Raw genomic sequence first — 16,530 nt, 5'->3', positions numbered from 1 at the left:
AGTGCACGTTTGGGAAATGTCCTACCCCTCCATAACTGCAAGTTCTTCTCTAGTATAAATATTAAGTTTGGCGTCAATTTCAAACCAATTCGAGCCCGATTCAGACCCTGACAATGTTAACGAACAAGAGCATTGTGCAGAATGTATTTCATGCACAGCACAGATTTCACTGGATGTTTCAGAGTGGTATGTTTTTTGTAATTTTCTTATACATTATAGATACGATGTTATCCACCATTTAATCATGATATTAAAACTAAAACTAAGGTAATACAAACAGTAATCCATCACAAAACCATGTTTAAATGGTGAATGGTCTTACAAAAGCGAGAGCTTACAAAAGCAACAGAAAACTGCTCTCCAAAAAATGTACAGTACATATATAAACATCAAGGTTATAAATGTTCAGGAACAGTGTTTAAAAATCAATCTCTCGCCAGCTTTAGGAAGGTCAAACAAATGAGTGGAAAAAACAGTGTCTCTTTGACATAGCGACAACACTGTATTCTAACGCAGTTTTACCAGGCCTCGCCCCCTTTTTGCGCAATCCGTGGGCAGGGATCATTTAAATGAGGAACATTATGACCACGTTGTGGTTCTTGGAAAGTGGATTCTGTTAAAAATATATCCCTTTGGAGTGGAATTTGAGCTTTGTAACCTTGCAGATCTTTTTTATGCTCAAACAGCAACATTACACATTAACTAAAGTTGAAAAAGTAGAAAAGCATAATAGGACCCCTTTAAATTATTTTTTAGCTTTGTAGCATTGGGTCACCATTTACTTTTATTGTTTGTAAAAGATGTTAAAATTTCTCCTTTTGTGCTCAATGGAATAAAGTCAGTTTTGGAATAACATGAGTGTGTGTAAATGATGGCTTAATTTAAATTTCGAGGGGAGCTTTTAACATAACTTGAATATATTTCTTCAGGCACAATCATAACTAATCTAAGTCCTTACACATAGCAGCACAGTAGCTATTCTCTACCCTGAAGAGTATGGCCTCAGGTTGCTGGCATTGTGAGAGATGACATAGACCTTTGATTATTCCAAGGGCATCAGTTCATGACAGGGTTCATGAGGGAACGTTCACTGGAACCCTCTTTGTGTGTTAGAGGCTTGGTGTGTGTGAATGGAAGAGACTAAGCGATAACATCAGCAGTAGAAGAATAAAAAATCTTTATGGCCTTATCCGTGATTCTCTGTCCTATCGCACATGCTTCTCCCCCTCTGTCACTCCTGACCTTCAGCTACTAGAAGTGACCCTCACTAATTTATAACACACTCAGAGAGGAGATACAGTATGCTGACAGCCATGTTTACTCATTTTAATTTTTTATTTATTGCCTTTTGTGCCTTCAAAATGTATAGGACTGTTGAAAACAGACTCCAAATCGCTTTTTGATTGTGGTTTTACTATTCCTAGTTTAATTTCCCCCTAAAGTTTCCTATCCTAAAAAATAAAAATAAAAACACTGGAAGGAAATAAAAAAAATGGAAAAAGAAAATGAATGAGATAATCAATAAGAAAATAACACTCAAAAAATAAATTATTTAAAATATAAATTTCTTAAAATCTAAATGTAATAAATGTTTATTTTATTAACTAAAATTGTAATTTTCACAAATCACACAAAAAAAAAAAAAAACTACAAATATTTTTTTTTAAGCATTTTTTGGTTATGTTGTGCTGGTCATCTTGGACTTCAACTAACATGTAGCAGCGTGGATGCAGCATCATGCAAAAGTTTTCAGATTGAGCAATTCGCATTCAGCAATGATTAATTTATTTTGTAAGCAAAAGTGTCCCATTGCACATTTAAATAATGTGGCTCCTTACATATGAACAATGAAACAAAAATTAAAATTAATTTCTACGCTGGTGTAGAAATACAATGGCAAGATGACGACATTAAATTAAAGAAAAATGATGATTAGAAAAAATCTCAGCAGTAAATCACAAAAAGAGAGAGGTATAGTATATTTAGGCATGCAGTACTGCAGCAGGAAGCAAGTTGAGACAGATATGGGATGTATAAATCAAACCTCTCGTGCCTTACCTTTCTCTCCATTTGCTGGAGTGAGGGAGCAGAAAGAAAAAGGACAGAGAAAGAGAGAACAGAAATTTAACGATGAAGTTCCTATAATTACATTCAGTATTCAAAGACTGAAACGCGCGCACACACACACACACAAACACAAAGACTGCAGTGTGAAGCAGCGGGGTGTTGCTATAGTGCAGGGACACAGAGACGTGTTCATCTCTGTGTTATCAAACACTGTCGCAAGGTGAGAAGGAGCTCTTCACAACAAATCTCATCTAAAATCTAACCCCTGTAAATCTGATCTAATCTAAATCTAATCAGAGCGGAGCGATCTCCATCAGAGCTCAACCCCAGCGCTCATGGAGGCCAGTGCGGCTGATGAACTTCTCACTCACTCGTATATCTGTAAACCCGCAGGTAAGTCTGCCGTGATTTCTAGGTCACTAAGAAGTGTTAATAATCCCAAAGAAAATTAAACTTTTTCATCTCATGCATGCAAATTTCTCATTCGTTTCATAATGGGAAAGGTAACATCACCACATGACATTATTGAAAATGACATTTTTCTGCAGCTTGCAGTTGCTTGCTTTTTGGTTGGGCATTAAAGGTCATTGTAAGGGCATTGCTAAGTGGTTGCAAAGGTACTCTGAGTTGTTGTTTTTTCATGTTGCTAGGTGGTTTTCAAGTCAGTTGTTGCTTATCTGATATTATGGTTTCTAAATGTGGTTTGGTTCCATCCTTCCATGCAAGTTCACAGGATTTTCCCCCCAAACCTTTTATGGCTTGCTCTTTTAAAAAATTCAAATCTAACGGCTTAAAAATGTAATAGCACACCACTCTTGAATCATGTGTGTGAATTTACGCTCGTCAGTTAAGAGTTTTGCAGCATAAAAAAAATCCCTAACCCAAAGTATGAGCAATAGTATTAGTGATGCTTGCCTTAGCAAAAATTGCTAACTTAACATTTTCATCCTCTTACCAGGGATTTTATAATGAACAAAAACCATTGAAATAAAATAAACATTAACTGAAATAAAATCAAACATAAAAAACAAACATTTTATTTCAGCTAGCTGCTAAGGCAACATTTTGATTTAGTTTAACTTGATGTACAAATAAATAAAAATACTAAATCATAAAAAAATAAAATAATAATATAAGGTACAAACGCCAAAAGGTACATCTTTGTATCTTATTTACCCCTAAATTCCTTCAAGGTACATAATAATATGTTTAAATACATATTAGTACCTTAAGTGTACATATAGTACTTTAAGTGTACATACTAGCACCTTTTAGCTTTTGTATCTTAGGGTACTGCCCCAGTGACAGCTTTGTACCTTTTTTTCTGATAGTGTGTGAAACACGATTTAACAGCAACACACAGTTGTAGTTTAATCAAGTCCCACACCTGCAGCAGTGAAGACGGACAGAACTGCTTTCCAAAAACACCCACAGCCCTCGACAGAAGAGGTCCAAACCCTCTGGCAGAATAAATCTGACCTCTGCACTGTTCCTTTCCAGCACTCACACACAAACACAGACACATTCAAGTCTGCAAGCCAATCGAGGCTCTTGCGTGGGCGAGAAGCATTGTGGGTAATCAGTCAAGGAGACATTATGGCTCCAAATTTTCAATGAAAAAAAAAAAAATGCAGCTACCACCATTGACCTTCAGCCTGAAACACACACACACACACACACACACACACACACACACACACACACGGAGCAGCTGCATTCACAGACCAGTAGGCAAACGCAGTGAAAGCGTAACCAATGAGCAATTAAAGGACAGGGAGGCACTGCCACCAATGCGCACGCAGGGATTTTCCCTTTTTATTCAATGAATCATGGGGGCATATGGCAGCCCTCTGTCGCTCAGTCACACAGACTGTCAGGATTATTTCCATCACATCACACTCATTCAGTCTCCTGCAGGTCATATAATCAAATTACACTGCTTACATAGGGCCCTGAGTCACATGACCAATCGCTCGCTATTATCCCACTAATGAAGAACAGGGAGTGGGATGGGAGGCTGAGAAATGAAAGTGAAACTACAAACACCAAGAACAAAAAATGGGGAGGATGGAAGGGAGGACAATGAGAGTGATTTATCATTTAAGTCACACCTCTCATGACATGTATCTGGACGAAGAGAGAGAGTGACCCACAGTAATCCAATACAATCCAACTGTCCTACAAAAGATTTTGTATGTCTTTGGTTTTAGAGGAATTTGATTTGAGCCATATATAATGTTGCATATTCTGAAAAAGTCACTGGCCTTATTATCCACATTCAATTTTGTAATCACATTTGGCGTTGGACACTGCTACTTCTGGGCCCAGTTTCCAACATTAGGATTCTTCAGAAGGAAATGCAGAGTTGCAGGTGCTACACACAGCCAGGGACAGCAAAAAGTGTGGCTTTATATATATATATATTATGTTTAAGAATAGAAGTATCTGAAAAATAGTCCAAATTAATCTTTATACTTCACTGTAACTGTACGTTTTGAATACAAAACAGACATTGCTGATAGACATTGTGAATGTGGGAAGTTGTGCTTCAAGTGCACATCTGACTTGTGGCAGTAGTTCAGAACAAGTTTGCTTAGTATTGATAAAACAGGAAGGAAGTTCTGAAAGTTATTATAATAAATTCAGAGTGCAGCGAACCATTTTATTTCCAAAGGATCTAGGGAGATTTTATTTCTCATTATATGACCGATTAAAAACACTGCCATCCCTAAGACAATATTTGCATTTTGTTGTTGCCCACTCACACCCATTATAAAATAAAATAAAAAGCTAATGGCCTGACTCAAATGAATATTCTAGGTTATTTTCAATCTAATGTCTTTGCACAGTGCCATAAGCGTGTCAACAAAAATTGAAATAACAGCAAATGCATTTCCAATTGGTTTATACACACACAAAAGTACAAGCCAGACACCAAGCGTGCCACACATTAAGTTGACTATAAACTATTTTAAAGACACAACCAAACACTATCAACAAAGGAATCTTTTGTGAGATGAGCAATAAAAACAGATGCCCTGTGACATTTATCATGCCGTATCCACCAAGCGAGAATTCAGCACGGCCCAAAGCAACAGATGGGCCGCATTTCCTCCAGCTCTCTAACTCCAAAAAAACTTAGACAGATATAATGCGTCAAAAACTTTGTATTAATTGCGAGCTCGCCTCTTCCCATACAATCTCCGTTCTCGCACGGCAGGATGACTTCGGCATCACCGCAGCAGACCCCATGGTCAAATTAAACGGGTCGTTTAGAAGGAAAAGTGTCTCGCTGAATATCAATTAGCTGCAGCTGAATAATTAAGAAGAGCAATGTTTTTAATTAGCCAAGTGCTGGAGAGTTTGAGCTCACGCAGAACATTCTGACATAACAGGTAAAAGCGTGTGCTGAGTCAAGGAGAGATTTAAAAACATCTCTCGTTCTTCATATTTCCATAATTCTACCTCCACTTCTACTCCTCATTTCACCTGCTTTGTCATTTGCTCTCCTACGCAAGGTACAATGATGTTTAGGCAGCTCAAGTTGGGTCCGTAAGGTTTGTGCATCGCCTCTTCTTAATGAAGCAAGCATTGCCCACAGAGACCCACACATATGACAACAAATCAAAGCTCTTTGTTAAAAACGTTGTCTCTTTCACCATGACCTTCGACGGCCAAACCGAACAAGGTCAGAGTTACTCAGCACCCGGCATCCATCACCAGGAACTCAGTTGCCAGAACAAACTCGCAGTGTGCCAAGAGTTCACCTGCCCAGCAGGCACAGGTCAAAGGCCAAATGTCGGGTCACAGCCAGCCTGCTCAGATCTAATTGGCACTGAGAAGAATGAGAATAAAAGTGATAATGAGAGAGTGTAAATGTGTATGTTGTAGGAAAGAGATGTGTGATTGTTTGAGCAGGTAAGTGTGGTTGGAAACAGGGCTAAATGAGGCTTCTAAAAAAATATTACGATTAATATCCAGTTAAACTGTTTAGAGTGGATCAATGCCGATAACACCACAACATACCTTTAACAAGGTCGATTTATGGATGACAACATGCAAATATGGTAGATTTCACACGGTTTCAAACAAACCATCTTCATCCATTGAATCATGCTGAAAGGTGTCTGGAAATACAGTGTATTACCCAGCAGTCTGTGCTGCTATGACAGAAAGGGTCAGTGGGTAATTGAGAAGGATGCTGAACAGAGGTCAGAGGTCATTCTAGCGTAGGCAGAAGGAGTTGGCCCCCTGTGTAGGACTGGACATGTCCTCTACCGAGACAGGGGAAAAAAAATGAACTGTCCTGCCAGTGTCTGGGCCTCATTTTCTGTGAGCAAAGATCAAATTAGCAGCGAACCAGAAGGCCTGTCCTTTACTATTAAAGGGACCAGATACAAAGATTTCCCCAATCACACTTGGTGCCCTACATCCCGACCCCCACTCTACGAACGACCTCGTACTCTGACACCATGATCGATCCAGTGCCCTAAAACACACAAGCATGCACACACTCCTCTGTCCACCTGTCAAAAAGCATCTCCATCCGATCCATATGAACTGACAGTCACCAGATCTGCTCATAAACAGATACATCAAAATTAGTATCTGGTCGAGGAATATTGTCATTGAAATATTGTGTATTCTAATCTAGTTCTGATTAACACAAGCCATCAGACTACCAAACAAGCCACTTTGAGTAGGTTACATATTGCATAAAAAAAGATTAATTAATTAGGCCCAAATGAGTTTTGTCCCCTTCCACACGTGACACGGCCATCACACATTCATATCTAGAAATAAACATAATATTTTTATTTATTTATTTGGTTGTTTGGTTGGTTGGTAGGTAATGTGACTTCAGCATGAACAGCCATGACACAATTAAATTTTTTACATGAATTGTATAAATCCAATGTGACATTTAGCAAAATTACATGCTTAATTTACCCTTGCCGTAAAAATGAAGGACAGCAAAAACAGTCTGTGATGCGATGGCGAGGTGTTAGACCTCATTGAAATATTTGTAAAAAAAAAAACATTTTTAAATAAAAAAAGTAATAAATGAACAAATCCATTTAAAAAGTAATAACCTTTTTTTATTTTTTTATTTATAAAGTATGTATAAATCAATAACAGTTAATTATATTGGTAAATTATATAACATAATACCTTTTTTAAATGTTTATACCTTTAATAAAAATATCTGTGTATTAATTATACAATGTACTCCATTTCAATTAAGTTAATTTTAATAAAGCAGTTATGATTTAAATAATTATTAATTAAATAAATAAATTTATTATTTAAATTCAAAAAATGTAAATTGGTTTATGTAATTTATTTAATTAATAATTATTTAAATCATAGCTGCTTTATTAAAATTAACTTAATTGAAATAGAGTACATTGTATAATTAACACACAGATATTTTGTATCTGTACGTGAACAGACTTACAAAAATGTTGAATTTGAGCACAAAATTTGGCACTTTCACTTGTGAAATGTATCCTAATTTTCCCATATGTTAAATGGCTGTACGTGTCATTGAGGTTTAGAGCCCATGTCACTGTCTGTGCCAGGCCAGCTGTCAGTCTACGGGTCAAGCTCGGACCAACCTGATCATACAGTTTGATTAATTAACTGATCAGCAGCCCGAGGTATTAACTGATGGCTAAAGCACTTTTCAGCTTGTGTTATCTCTGCTGAGGCCATATGGGCAAAACCATGGGGAAATCAAATCATCAGTCACGTTCATGGAGAGCGCTCTCTAAGGAGGGCTAAGCCATCTATTACCACCAAGAGAGAACAGCCGAATAAAGAGGAGAGAGACACCCCTGCAGACAGAGAGGAGCAGAGGTAGACAATAGAGCGGGGATCTAGGACAAAACAAAAGAGCGTCCCACTCTCTAATATCCAACTCTAGGACACGCGGAGGGACCTGAAAGGCTGAACAATTGCCTTTGGAATAAAGTTCTCCCTCAGGGGAACGAGGGGACAAATAAGAGAGGGAGAGAGAAAGGGAAAAGGACAAAGACAGAGAGAGGGTCAAGGGAAAAAAACGAGATACATAACTGAGAGAAAGAGAAGTGCGGTTGCCCTTCAGACATGCAGTTGACTTTGCATTTCCTGCTGATGGTGACCGCATGACTTCTGTGTGTGTGACCTCAGTCAGGCAGTACTGTAAATGAGATGGAGCTGTTTACATATTCATGTCCACTGGGGCTTTCTAGGTAAAGGAGGGCTGCCCTTGGTATCTCCCACTCAACTTTATTTCCATGGCAGTTCAAGGTGAGCCTTGTTTGACCATTTCTATCTACAATAACTGGCCTTTTATTTCTTTTATCACTTTTATCAGAAGTCAGTAGACTACTTCAGTGTGGTGAAATGTTTCTTCTTATATAATACACCACCTCTATAATGTTTTATTAGTGGTGCTTGTTTAAAAAACCTTGACTTGCACTGAATAAAGGCCCTTCAAGTGAAAACAATGACTGACCTTTAGTGACGTCATTTCAGATGGAGATTATGAATCGGTAATCTACTGCTATACCTGCAGTTCCCGGATGCGAAATGTTGAATTTTCTGTTGAATTTGAACCACTGAATTTTGTGGAAGTGAATCTGTAAAGCGAAATAAAACTGACCGAAAATTGCCTGTCGAATATCATAGGCTTGTATTTTTAAACAGAATGAATATTTTGGAAGTGAAATCTGAAAGGTGAAAATGGATTATTGAATTTTTAATGTTGTAAATGTTTTGTAAATTATTCACAGCTTACATAATACAACCATGCTGAATGTTCAGCCCATTAAAAATGTAAGCCCTAAAAATACAATGCATTAAAATGCAAGCACGGTTAATCCAATGCATATTTTTTTCAATTAGTGCAATTCAACAAGCTTTTCTGTTTCAAAAACATTTGGTATTATTTCACTTCCATAGCTGCTTTATGGTAGAAATTGAAGTTGTAATTCTAATTGAAAGTGATACTGTTTTTTCATATGTAATACTGTAAACTAATTGAAAGTGATACTGTGTAATACTGTAAAACTGCTGCTTTAAAGCAACATTTTATAAAGTGGTATATAAATTAGGGCTACCCCCTAATAGTCGACCAAACGTTGCAGACGTTAAAGGCAGATGCTAAATATTATGGTTGAGTATTGCCCTCAGTAATTATTTAAGCAATCAAATTAATATAAGCAGGCGATTAGTTGACTAATGTATTAAATGAACCACTACTATTCGACTAGAAAAACCTTTTGTCGAGGGCAGCCCTAATACAAATAAACATGACGTGACTTGACTGGAGAGCAGAATTGCAGAGCTTATGCAAACATATCCACATCGCTAGGTTCAGACGCTTTCTTAAATGCTGTTTTCTCACTACTGTCATTTTGGTTGTGTTTATTTTATTATTGAAAGGAAAGCGAGCAGCAAATATTTACATATTCATTTAAACACCACTTTTGGCAGCGTCATGATGTTCGCTAACACCGCTGGTATAACGCTTTGGTCGAAGTTAACTTAATTGGATACTTCTGCTGAACGTGCTGAATGTGTTTGAGATCAAACAATAAATGAAGATCCCCGTCATAGAAATTTAGAGTTCTAACATCAAGAAATGCCGTAGAAACCACCAAAAACAACTTAGCAATGGCACAAAACCCCCACTAAAGCACTCAGAACATAATTTATTCCAGGTTATTCTGAGAGATACAATTTCACACACACACACAAAGTGGGAGTTAGAATTTAGATTGTGCTAAAAGATTCTACTGCAGATCTGTGACCGGTGGCAGGACAGTAACTCCCACATGGCCGCTCTCTCTGTGCTCACATTTGGGCATCTTCCCAATTAAAGGCAGATAAACAGCAGGGCTGTGCTCTCACCAAACTCTGAGCAATTATCAGTGTGCCTCAATTCACTGTGGAGAGTGTTGTCTTCATTTGCAAAAAAAAAAAAGTTTTTTTATTTTTTTTTATTTTTAACTATTTTGCTAATGCAGACAAGGAAACAAAATGAAACTGAGGCAGCTGGTAGCAGCACGTCCAAAAACATGAATCAAGGGTGAATAAAGCCAATGTCAATATGGGCATTAGTGGAAATCTAATTATGGCATTTGTCCATCTGGAGAAACCTCATGAACTGGTCCATTCACATCCGAGCAAAGCCCTTTTCACCCAAAGATGCATGTTCAATCATGTTTACTATGTAAATTTAGCAAGGGATAATGTACAGTCGGCCGGTCGTTACCACAAAATGAACCCAGATGGGGGAGCAGCGGTCTTAAATCACCCTGAAAGAGTTTATTTTGCTATAATGACCGTCTGAGTGTACATTATCCTGCTTATTAAATGTCCACTTACCAAATAAATTAATAAATGAATGGACTTGAATTATTGATTTTGAGCTAAATTATTTTATGCGAGAAAAAGAGGCTGCGGAGCGGAAAACCAAGAAAAAACAAACCAAGTAAAAATGATTAGAATAAAGTATTGTGGTCATTATACAAAATATTTATGCACTGGATTCTAAAGTTGACCAACCAGAATCAAGTATTTCAGCAATCCGTGCAACAGACTACGACAGATACTTTATTCTTCATTTTTGTGTCAATGTTCCACTTTTTGTCTTTAATTCAGTGTCCTTCACCTCAGTACCAGGTCAAAATACACCTTTGTTCATTCTACTGCTCACAATGCTTCCGGCGAACTTTAATTGCAAATCTACTCTCGTAATGAAGTGTGATAATCAAGGATTAGGGCTGTGGATAAGGAAAGCCCAGATCATAACCGCTATATCCCACTTATATTTCAGTCTGTCAGGAGCTCTGCCATCTTTGCCAAGAAAGTGATTTTTTTTTTTCTTTCTTCATTTTATATAACTGGGGAAGTCAGTTTCGAGATTTAAAATGAGGTCTAAAGATAGCAGTGTTTTCAAATACCTTCTCTCTCTAGAGGCACGGCTACATGCAGAAACCCTCCTGTTGCCTTTTGGGCTGTAAATTGACTTCACAAGCTGCTCTGTCAGAAAGCAGCTTTCCTGACACCTGCTGCCATCCATCAATCCAACCCTGGTCGAAGCTCATGGAAACGGGCGGCCGCCGGAGCCAATTAGCTGCCGGGGTGAGCGCCGGGCACCGGTGCCAACCGGAGACCCAGCCAATTAGGGCCAGTTTCAGAACACTGGCACTGCAGGTGGGCAGCAAAGGCTACAAAACTCAGTGAACAAGGGGGAATCAGCAGGGAGCCCAAGCCGAGAAAGAGAACAAGCACACACATGAAACGGGATTGTATGTTACACGCCTAATTTACTGAAACTGAAACTAGCCATCCACACACCCACGTATTTACATGCTGAACATATACGGTTAGTCGTAGATTACCATAAATCTAAAACACCTACCTCACTGCATTGGGAAAACATCATTTTGCAGATTCACAAATAGCATCCATTGTTGGCACATAGATCCTGGTTTACATGTACTGCCATGATAAAGCTATTTGATATAAAATGTTACAAGTTTCATGCTTTACATGACATTTACAGGAAAAACTCAAAATAATGTTACATAAATTATATATATATATATATATATATATATATATATATATATATATATATATATATATATATATATATATATATATATAATCTTCAACCTTCCCCAACACTGTTCTACAAGACATAATTTCTTCACCTTTCTTCATCATTTTAATTTAAACTAATTATCCTGCACTCAAGCTTACATACCCTTAATTCCTAATATATTTTCAAGAATCAGAGACTGTTTGCAGACATTTGTGAGCCTGTAGTTTGCCCAGAGCAGTCAATCTGTCCACCCTTTTTTCCACCAAGAACATAACTCAACAGGTCCACCAAGTTCTTGGGTTTTACACAGCATCTTCTTCACATTTAATCACATTAATCATCCCTACAGTAGTTATTTGATGTTGAGATCAACTCAGGACAACTCCTACACCGTCACAAAAAGGCTGCAAAAAGTCATTAATGCTCAAGGAGGCAAAACAAGATTACAAACCAAGGTTATGTAGACTTTTGAACAGAATAGTGTAAATTGACGTATTATTTTGTCTTGTGGATATATGTAAACATGCGTTATCTACTAAAAATGCTGAAAATCTTTCAAAAAGGTACATAAACTTATCAGCACATCCGCATGAGAAACACCATCTCCATTCATATTGCAGGACACACACACAAAACATCTGTTTATCTCACTTAAGACTGAAAACATGGAGAAAACTCATTTCTCAGACCTCTTGAGCAAGGCAAAGAGGGGATTTTTTTTCTCTCCTTCCCAAATACCACCAACAAGTACATCCAATTCAAAAACCAGCAAGTCCTCTTTAATACCTGGGAAATTAAATTGTGGGGTATTATCAGTCAGGGCCAGTCAGCTGTATCTAAAATGTGACAGCGTTTGAAGCAAAAGAGAGAGAGAGAGAGAGAGAGAGAGAGAGAGAGAGAGAGAGAGAGAGAGAGAGAGAGAGAGAGAGAGAGAGAGAGAGAGAGAGAGAGAGAGAGAGAGAGAGAGAGGGGGGGGGGGGGGGGGGGGGGGGGGGGGGGGGGTTGGGGGAAGGGGACATTTGTGCTCTTGAAATACAAGCTTAACTGAAGGTGGCGTCTGCAGCCCATCCAACCATCAAATAAAAACATCTGCAGACTCTAATAGGTTGATTGTGGAAGCAGAAAACTCAATTTGAGATCAGAAAAAAAAAAAAGAAAAAAAAAAGTTCAGCCATAGTTCAAACTGTCACTAAAATTAAAGTAATACGGTTCATTAAAAAGATTAAAATCATATACAGTCACATGAAGACTCCAGTCAAACATGTAGAATTTTTTAATTAATAATAATCAATAAAATGAATACTTATGACTAATTTTAAATGAAAATATCCACACCATTCAAAAAGTAAACCATTAAGTTTTGATTAAGTTCAAGTCAAAATTGCCATATTGAAAATATAAAGAAAAAAAAATACTAAGTGCCCACTTAACAATTCCCACAATAATGAATTTTAACTGTTTTATTTTGTGCTTGCTTTTTTTAATTAGTTAGTGTTAGTTAAGTGTTAAATATTTGCAAGAGGTTTACACAGTCAGATAATTTCTAAACACTTTTCGGTGACTGCAAAAACAACAATCCCTTGTGATTTGCCGGGTGAGAAAGTGTCAGGCACACATTTCATGAGCTTTTGCAAGACTGTCTGATCTTTTGTCTCAACAAATCACGTCGCCAGCCATCGAATAAGTTGCATCAGTCACTGGGTTGCAGATTGATGACTCTGCGTTTGATTGAAATGTTCGCCCCAGGGTTTGCCAGTGTCTGAATGAAATGATATGCGTTGTGATTGATTGGCTGTCCTGAAAGATCGCTAGAGGGCCAGAATCACTGAAACCCAAACACTACCAGACTTGACGAGTTTATTAATGTCTAGAATCGCTGACAGCATGTATGGTTGAAGAGATACACGAGAACTTCTCACCAAAGTGCAGAAATCACAAAAAGTCATTGCAATACATCTAAAAATGAGCAAGTTTGATATACTCAACAGGTCTATTGGGAAAATGACACTAGAGTTTAAATTTATAGCAAAACATCCAAGGAAACAGAAGAGATTACAAATGTCAAATAACATCCATTCTTGTGTCCACCAAACAAAAATCCAGAACCACAAAACAAGAACACTGCAAGTGCTTTCAAAATCTAGCAAAACTCAGGGTCTTTTGGCTGAAGAAAACAGAGCTTTGTTTCTAAGCTGGTGGGCTTTGAGGAAAATTATTTATGGTTTCAGGTAGAGTCAGCAAAGACTCAAAGAAAGACAACCATCGGAACAGCAACCTCAGAGCTCTTGGCTGGGGCGGGATAATTGGAGAGGCTAATTTGGGCATGCGAAGACTGTTCCCGGAGAATGCAGCCGGCACTAGCACTCAGCGGTGCTATTGTACGTGACAAACAGTGTCTGAAGACCAGAGCACAGTGTGAATTCTGATGAGAGAGGGATCAATATCTCCTTGAATGAGGAGATGAAAAATAAAATGCTCATAGAGCAGCACTGGTCAGCTTAATAGTTCATAACCTTTGAAATAAAAGCTGTGTTTCCCAGGCATTAGTCTCCTGTCGTCTTTGAGAAGCAAAAGGCAGAAATGTGGTTTTCATTTGGTTGCCAAAAATCGATTTCTAAAACCATACATTCACAATAAAACGGCAACAATTCTGTTGATGACATAAAATAATGCAACACAGTGATGATTACATGCACCATTAAGTTTCCTACAGTCGTTAACACTTGTATGGAAATCCCACTCTATAGTAACTTATGAATATGAAAGTGCCAAGACCAAAATTTTAAAAGCCTGTCTTGTGTTGCAAAAACTGCAATGTTTTTGGTAATTTTCATTAATTTATGTTACTGTTTAGGTGAATTGGTTCAAAACTCTTAATCATTCATTTGCATTTTCACTCAAAAAAGGTCTCTGAAATCCCTGTATTGAATTTGGCTTAGTAATAAAATACTTTAATTCCACAAAAATGCATTAATTTGATCAAAACTGCCATTTATTATGTTACAAAGAAGTCTATATTTCAATTAAATGCTGTTGTTCTGAACTTTCTATTCATAAAAGAATCCTGAAAATAATAATAATCATGGCTTCCACAAAAATATTAAGAAGCACAACTGCTGTCAACACTCTTAATAATTAGAAATGTTTCTTGAGCAGCAAATTAGGATATTAGAATGATTTCTGAAGGATCATGTGACACTGAATACTGAAGTAATGACAGCTTTGCCATCACAGGAAAAATGTACTTCTAAAACATATTAAAATAGAGTTCATATTAAAATAGAAAACAATTATTTTAAGTAGCAATAATATTTCAGTATATTATTGCTTAACTGGATTTTGATCAAATAAATGCAGCCTTGGTGTACATAAATTTTATTTTTATAATCCCATTTTTTTAATGGTTATATATATATATATATATATATATATATATATATATATATATATATATATATATATATATATACACACACACATTTTTCATCAAGACATCTTTTGCCATTTCAGTGAATGAAGAGATACATACTGAATGCCAACAAATGACTGAAAAATAAAGATTGCTTTCTTTAGCCACTAAATATAAGTTACTATCAGGATACAAAGGTGAACCAGCAAGACATTTAGGCGTCACAAGAGCTCTAAAAACAAAGTCGAGGAAATCCTGCTGTCCATATGACCTGCCTCTGCTTAGACCGCTCAAACCCAAGAGAATACGACTAATACCGTAAGAACCCATTGGCCTGTGTAAACGTCCCATGAGTGAACAGTACACCGCCTGGCTAATGCATTTGTAAAGCAAACTGCAGAAACCCTGAAGTGTGGCACTGCGGCTCTTACTCGCAGTAAGAATGCATTTCAAAAGCCTGATTGATGTTCAATGATTGAACGCCTTGCAGTCAGGCAGAAACGCAGTCAGAGGAAGGGTCTGCTAGGACAAAGGACTTAACAAATCATCTTTGAAAGGTCCATCTATTCAAAGTGTGCTGAGAGCAGCAGAACCATGTACTACCCCAGCAAGGACTTTCAAACACTTATTGATGTTTTGGAGGCAATTTAAACTAAATTTGCAATTACTAGCAGGTTGAACATTACTTCGTTATAAAAGAATAATGCATTGATTAACTCGCTATATCTTGTATGTGTGCTATGTTTATTAAATGCATTGTCACCTTGGTGATGTGTAAATATTTTTTTTTAATTCAAGCAAAAATGACTGACCTACACACATGCTGCTAAGCTAAAAGACATCTAGCCATGCCGTAAAGTCAAAAATTGTTGGATGGGAAAAACAAGTGTGAAGGTCCCTAGAAACCGGGAGATTACAATGGGAGTCAGGCAGGTTAGTCTCCAGCCTTTCACAAGGAAAAAAAATAATTTCAAGGAGAAAAAATGAAATAAAAAGAAAAGAGTTTTATGATAGCACTGTCAGAACAGATGATTACATGAGAAAAAGCGGCATGAATCTGGCGATAACCCTTCAAATTCTATTAAAAAAAGCTCTGCTCAAAAAAGAACTCAAAATTGAGAGGGATGAAATGTGTGTGATGATGTCCGGGAGTGAAATTTTTCTGTTAAGAGGAAAAGACAAGAACCTGTCCAACTAATTTATCTCTGCATGAGTGTTCATTTTGAACTGAAAGGAAAAGTCATCTCCGAAGACGTCTAGTTTCCTCATTGATCCATTTTATTTATTTACACCTACATGTCTATTTCCTGAATGACTGCAGAACAGTGAAAACTGCAAAACACTGCAAAGCACCAATTACATACAATAATTAAAGCATCACAGATCAATAAAATACTGACCTGAAATGTCTTAAGATTAAACATCCGCTACATTATAAAGACAGCAATTTTACATG

At 37.2% G+C, this 16,530-nt stretch overlaps 1 protein-coding gene across 6 annotated transcripts in view; it reads right to left on the bottom strand.

Annotated features, from left to right (window-relative positions):
• chchd3a (coiled-coil-helix-coiled-coil-helix domain containing 3a) overlaps positions 1-16,530 on the bottom strand; it is a 67,588-nt gene that overhangs the window by 24,488 nt on the left and 26,570 nt on the right. For 3 of the 6 annotated variants that reach the window (XM_084110887.1, XM_084110889.1, XM_084110885.1), the window contains one exon: positions 2,059-2,073. The exons of the other annotated variants lie outside the window; for them this stretch is intronic. In XM_084110887.1, coding sequence (XP_083967013.1) covers positions 2,059-2,073 — 15 coding nt within the window. The remainder of the gene's footprint in view (positions 1-2,058; positions 2,074-16,530) is intronic. 6 annotated transcript variants of the gene reach the window in all.

The sequence above is a fragment of the Abramis brama genome, assembly GCF_963993115.1.
Source record: "Abramis brama genome assembly, chromosome: 4".
Lineage (NCBI taxonomy): Eukaryota > Metazoa > Chordata > Actinopteri > Cypriniformes > Leuciscidae > Abramis > Abramis brama.
The sequence above is the reverse complement of the archived record's forward strand: the minus strand, read 5'-3'. Positions and strand labels throughout refer to the sequence as shown.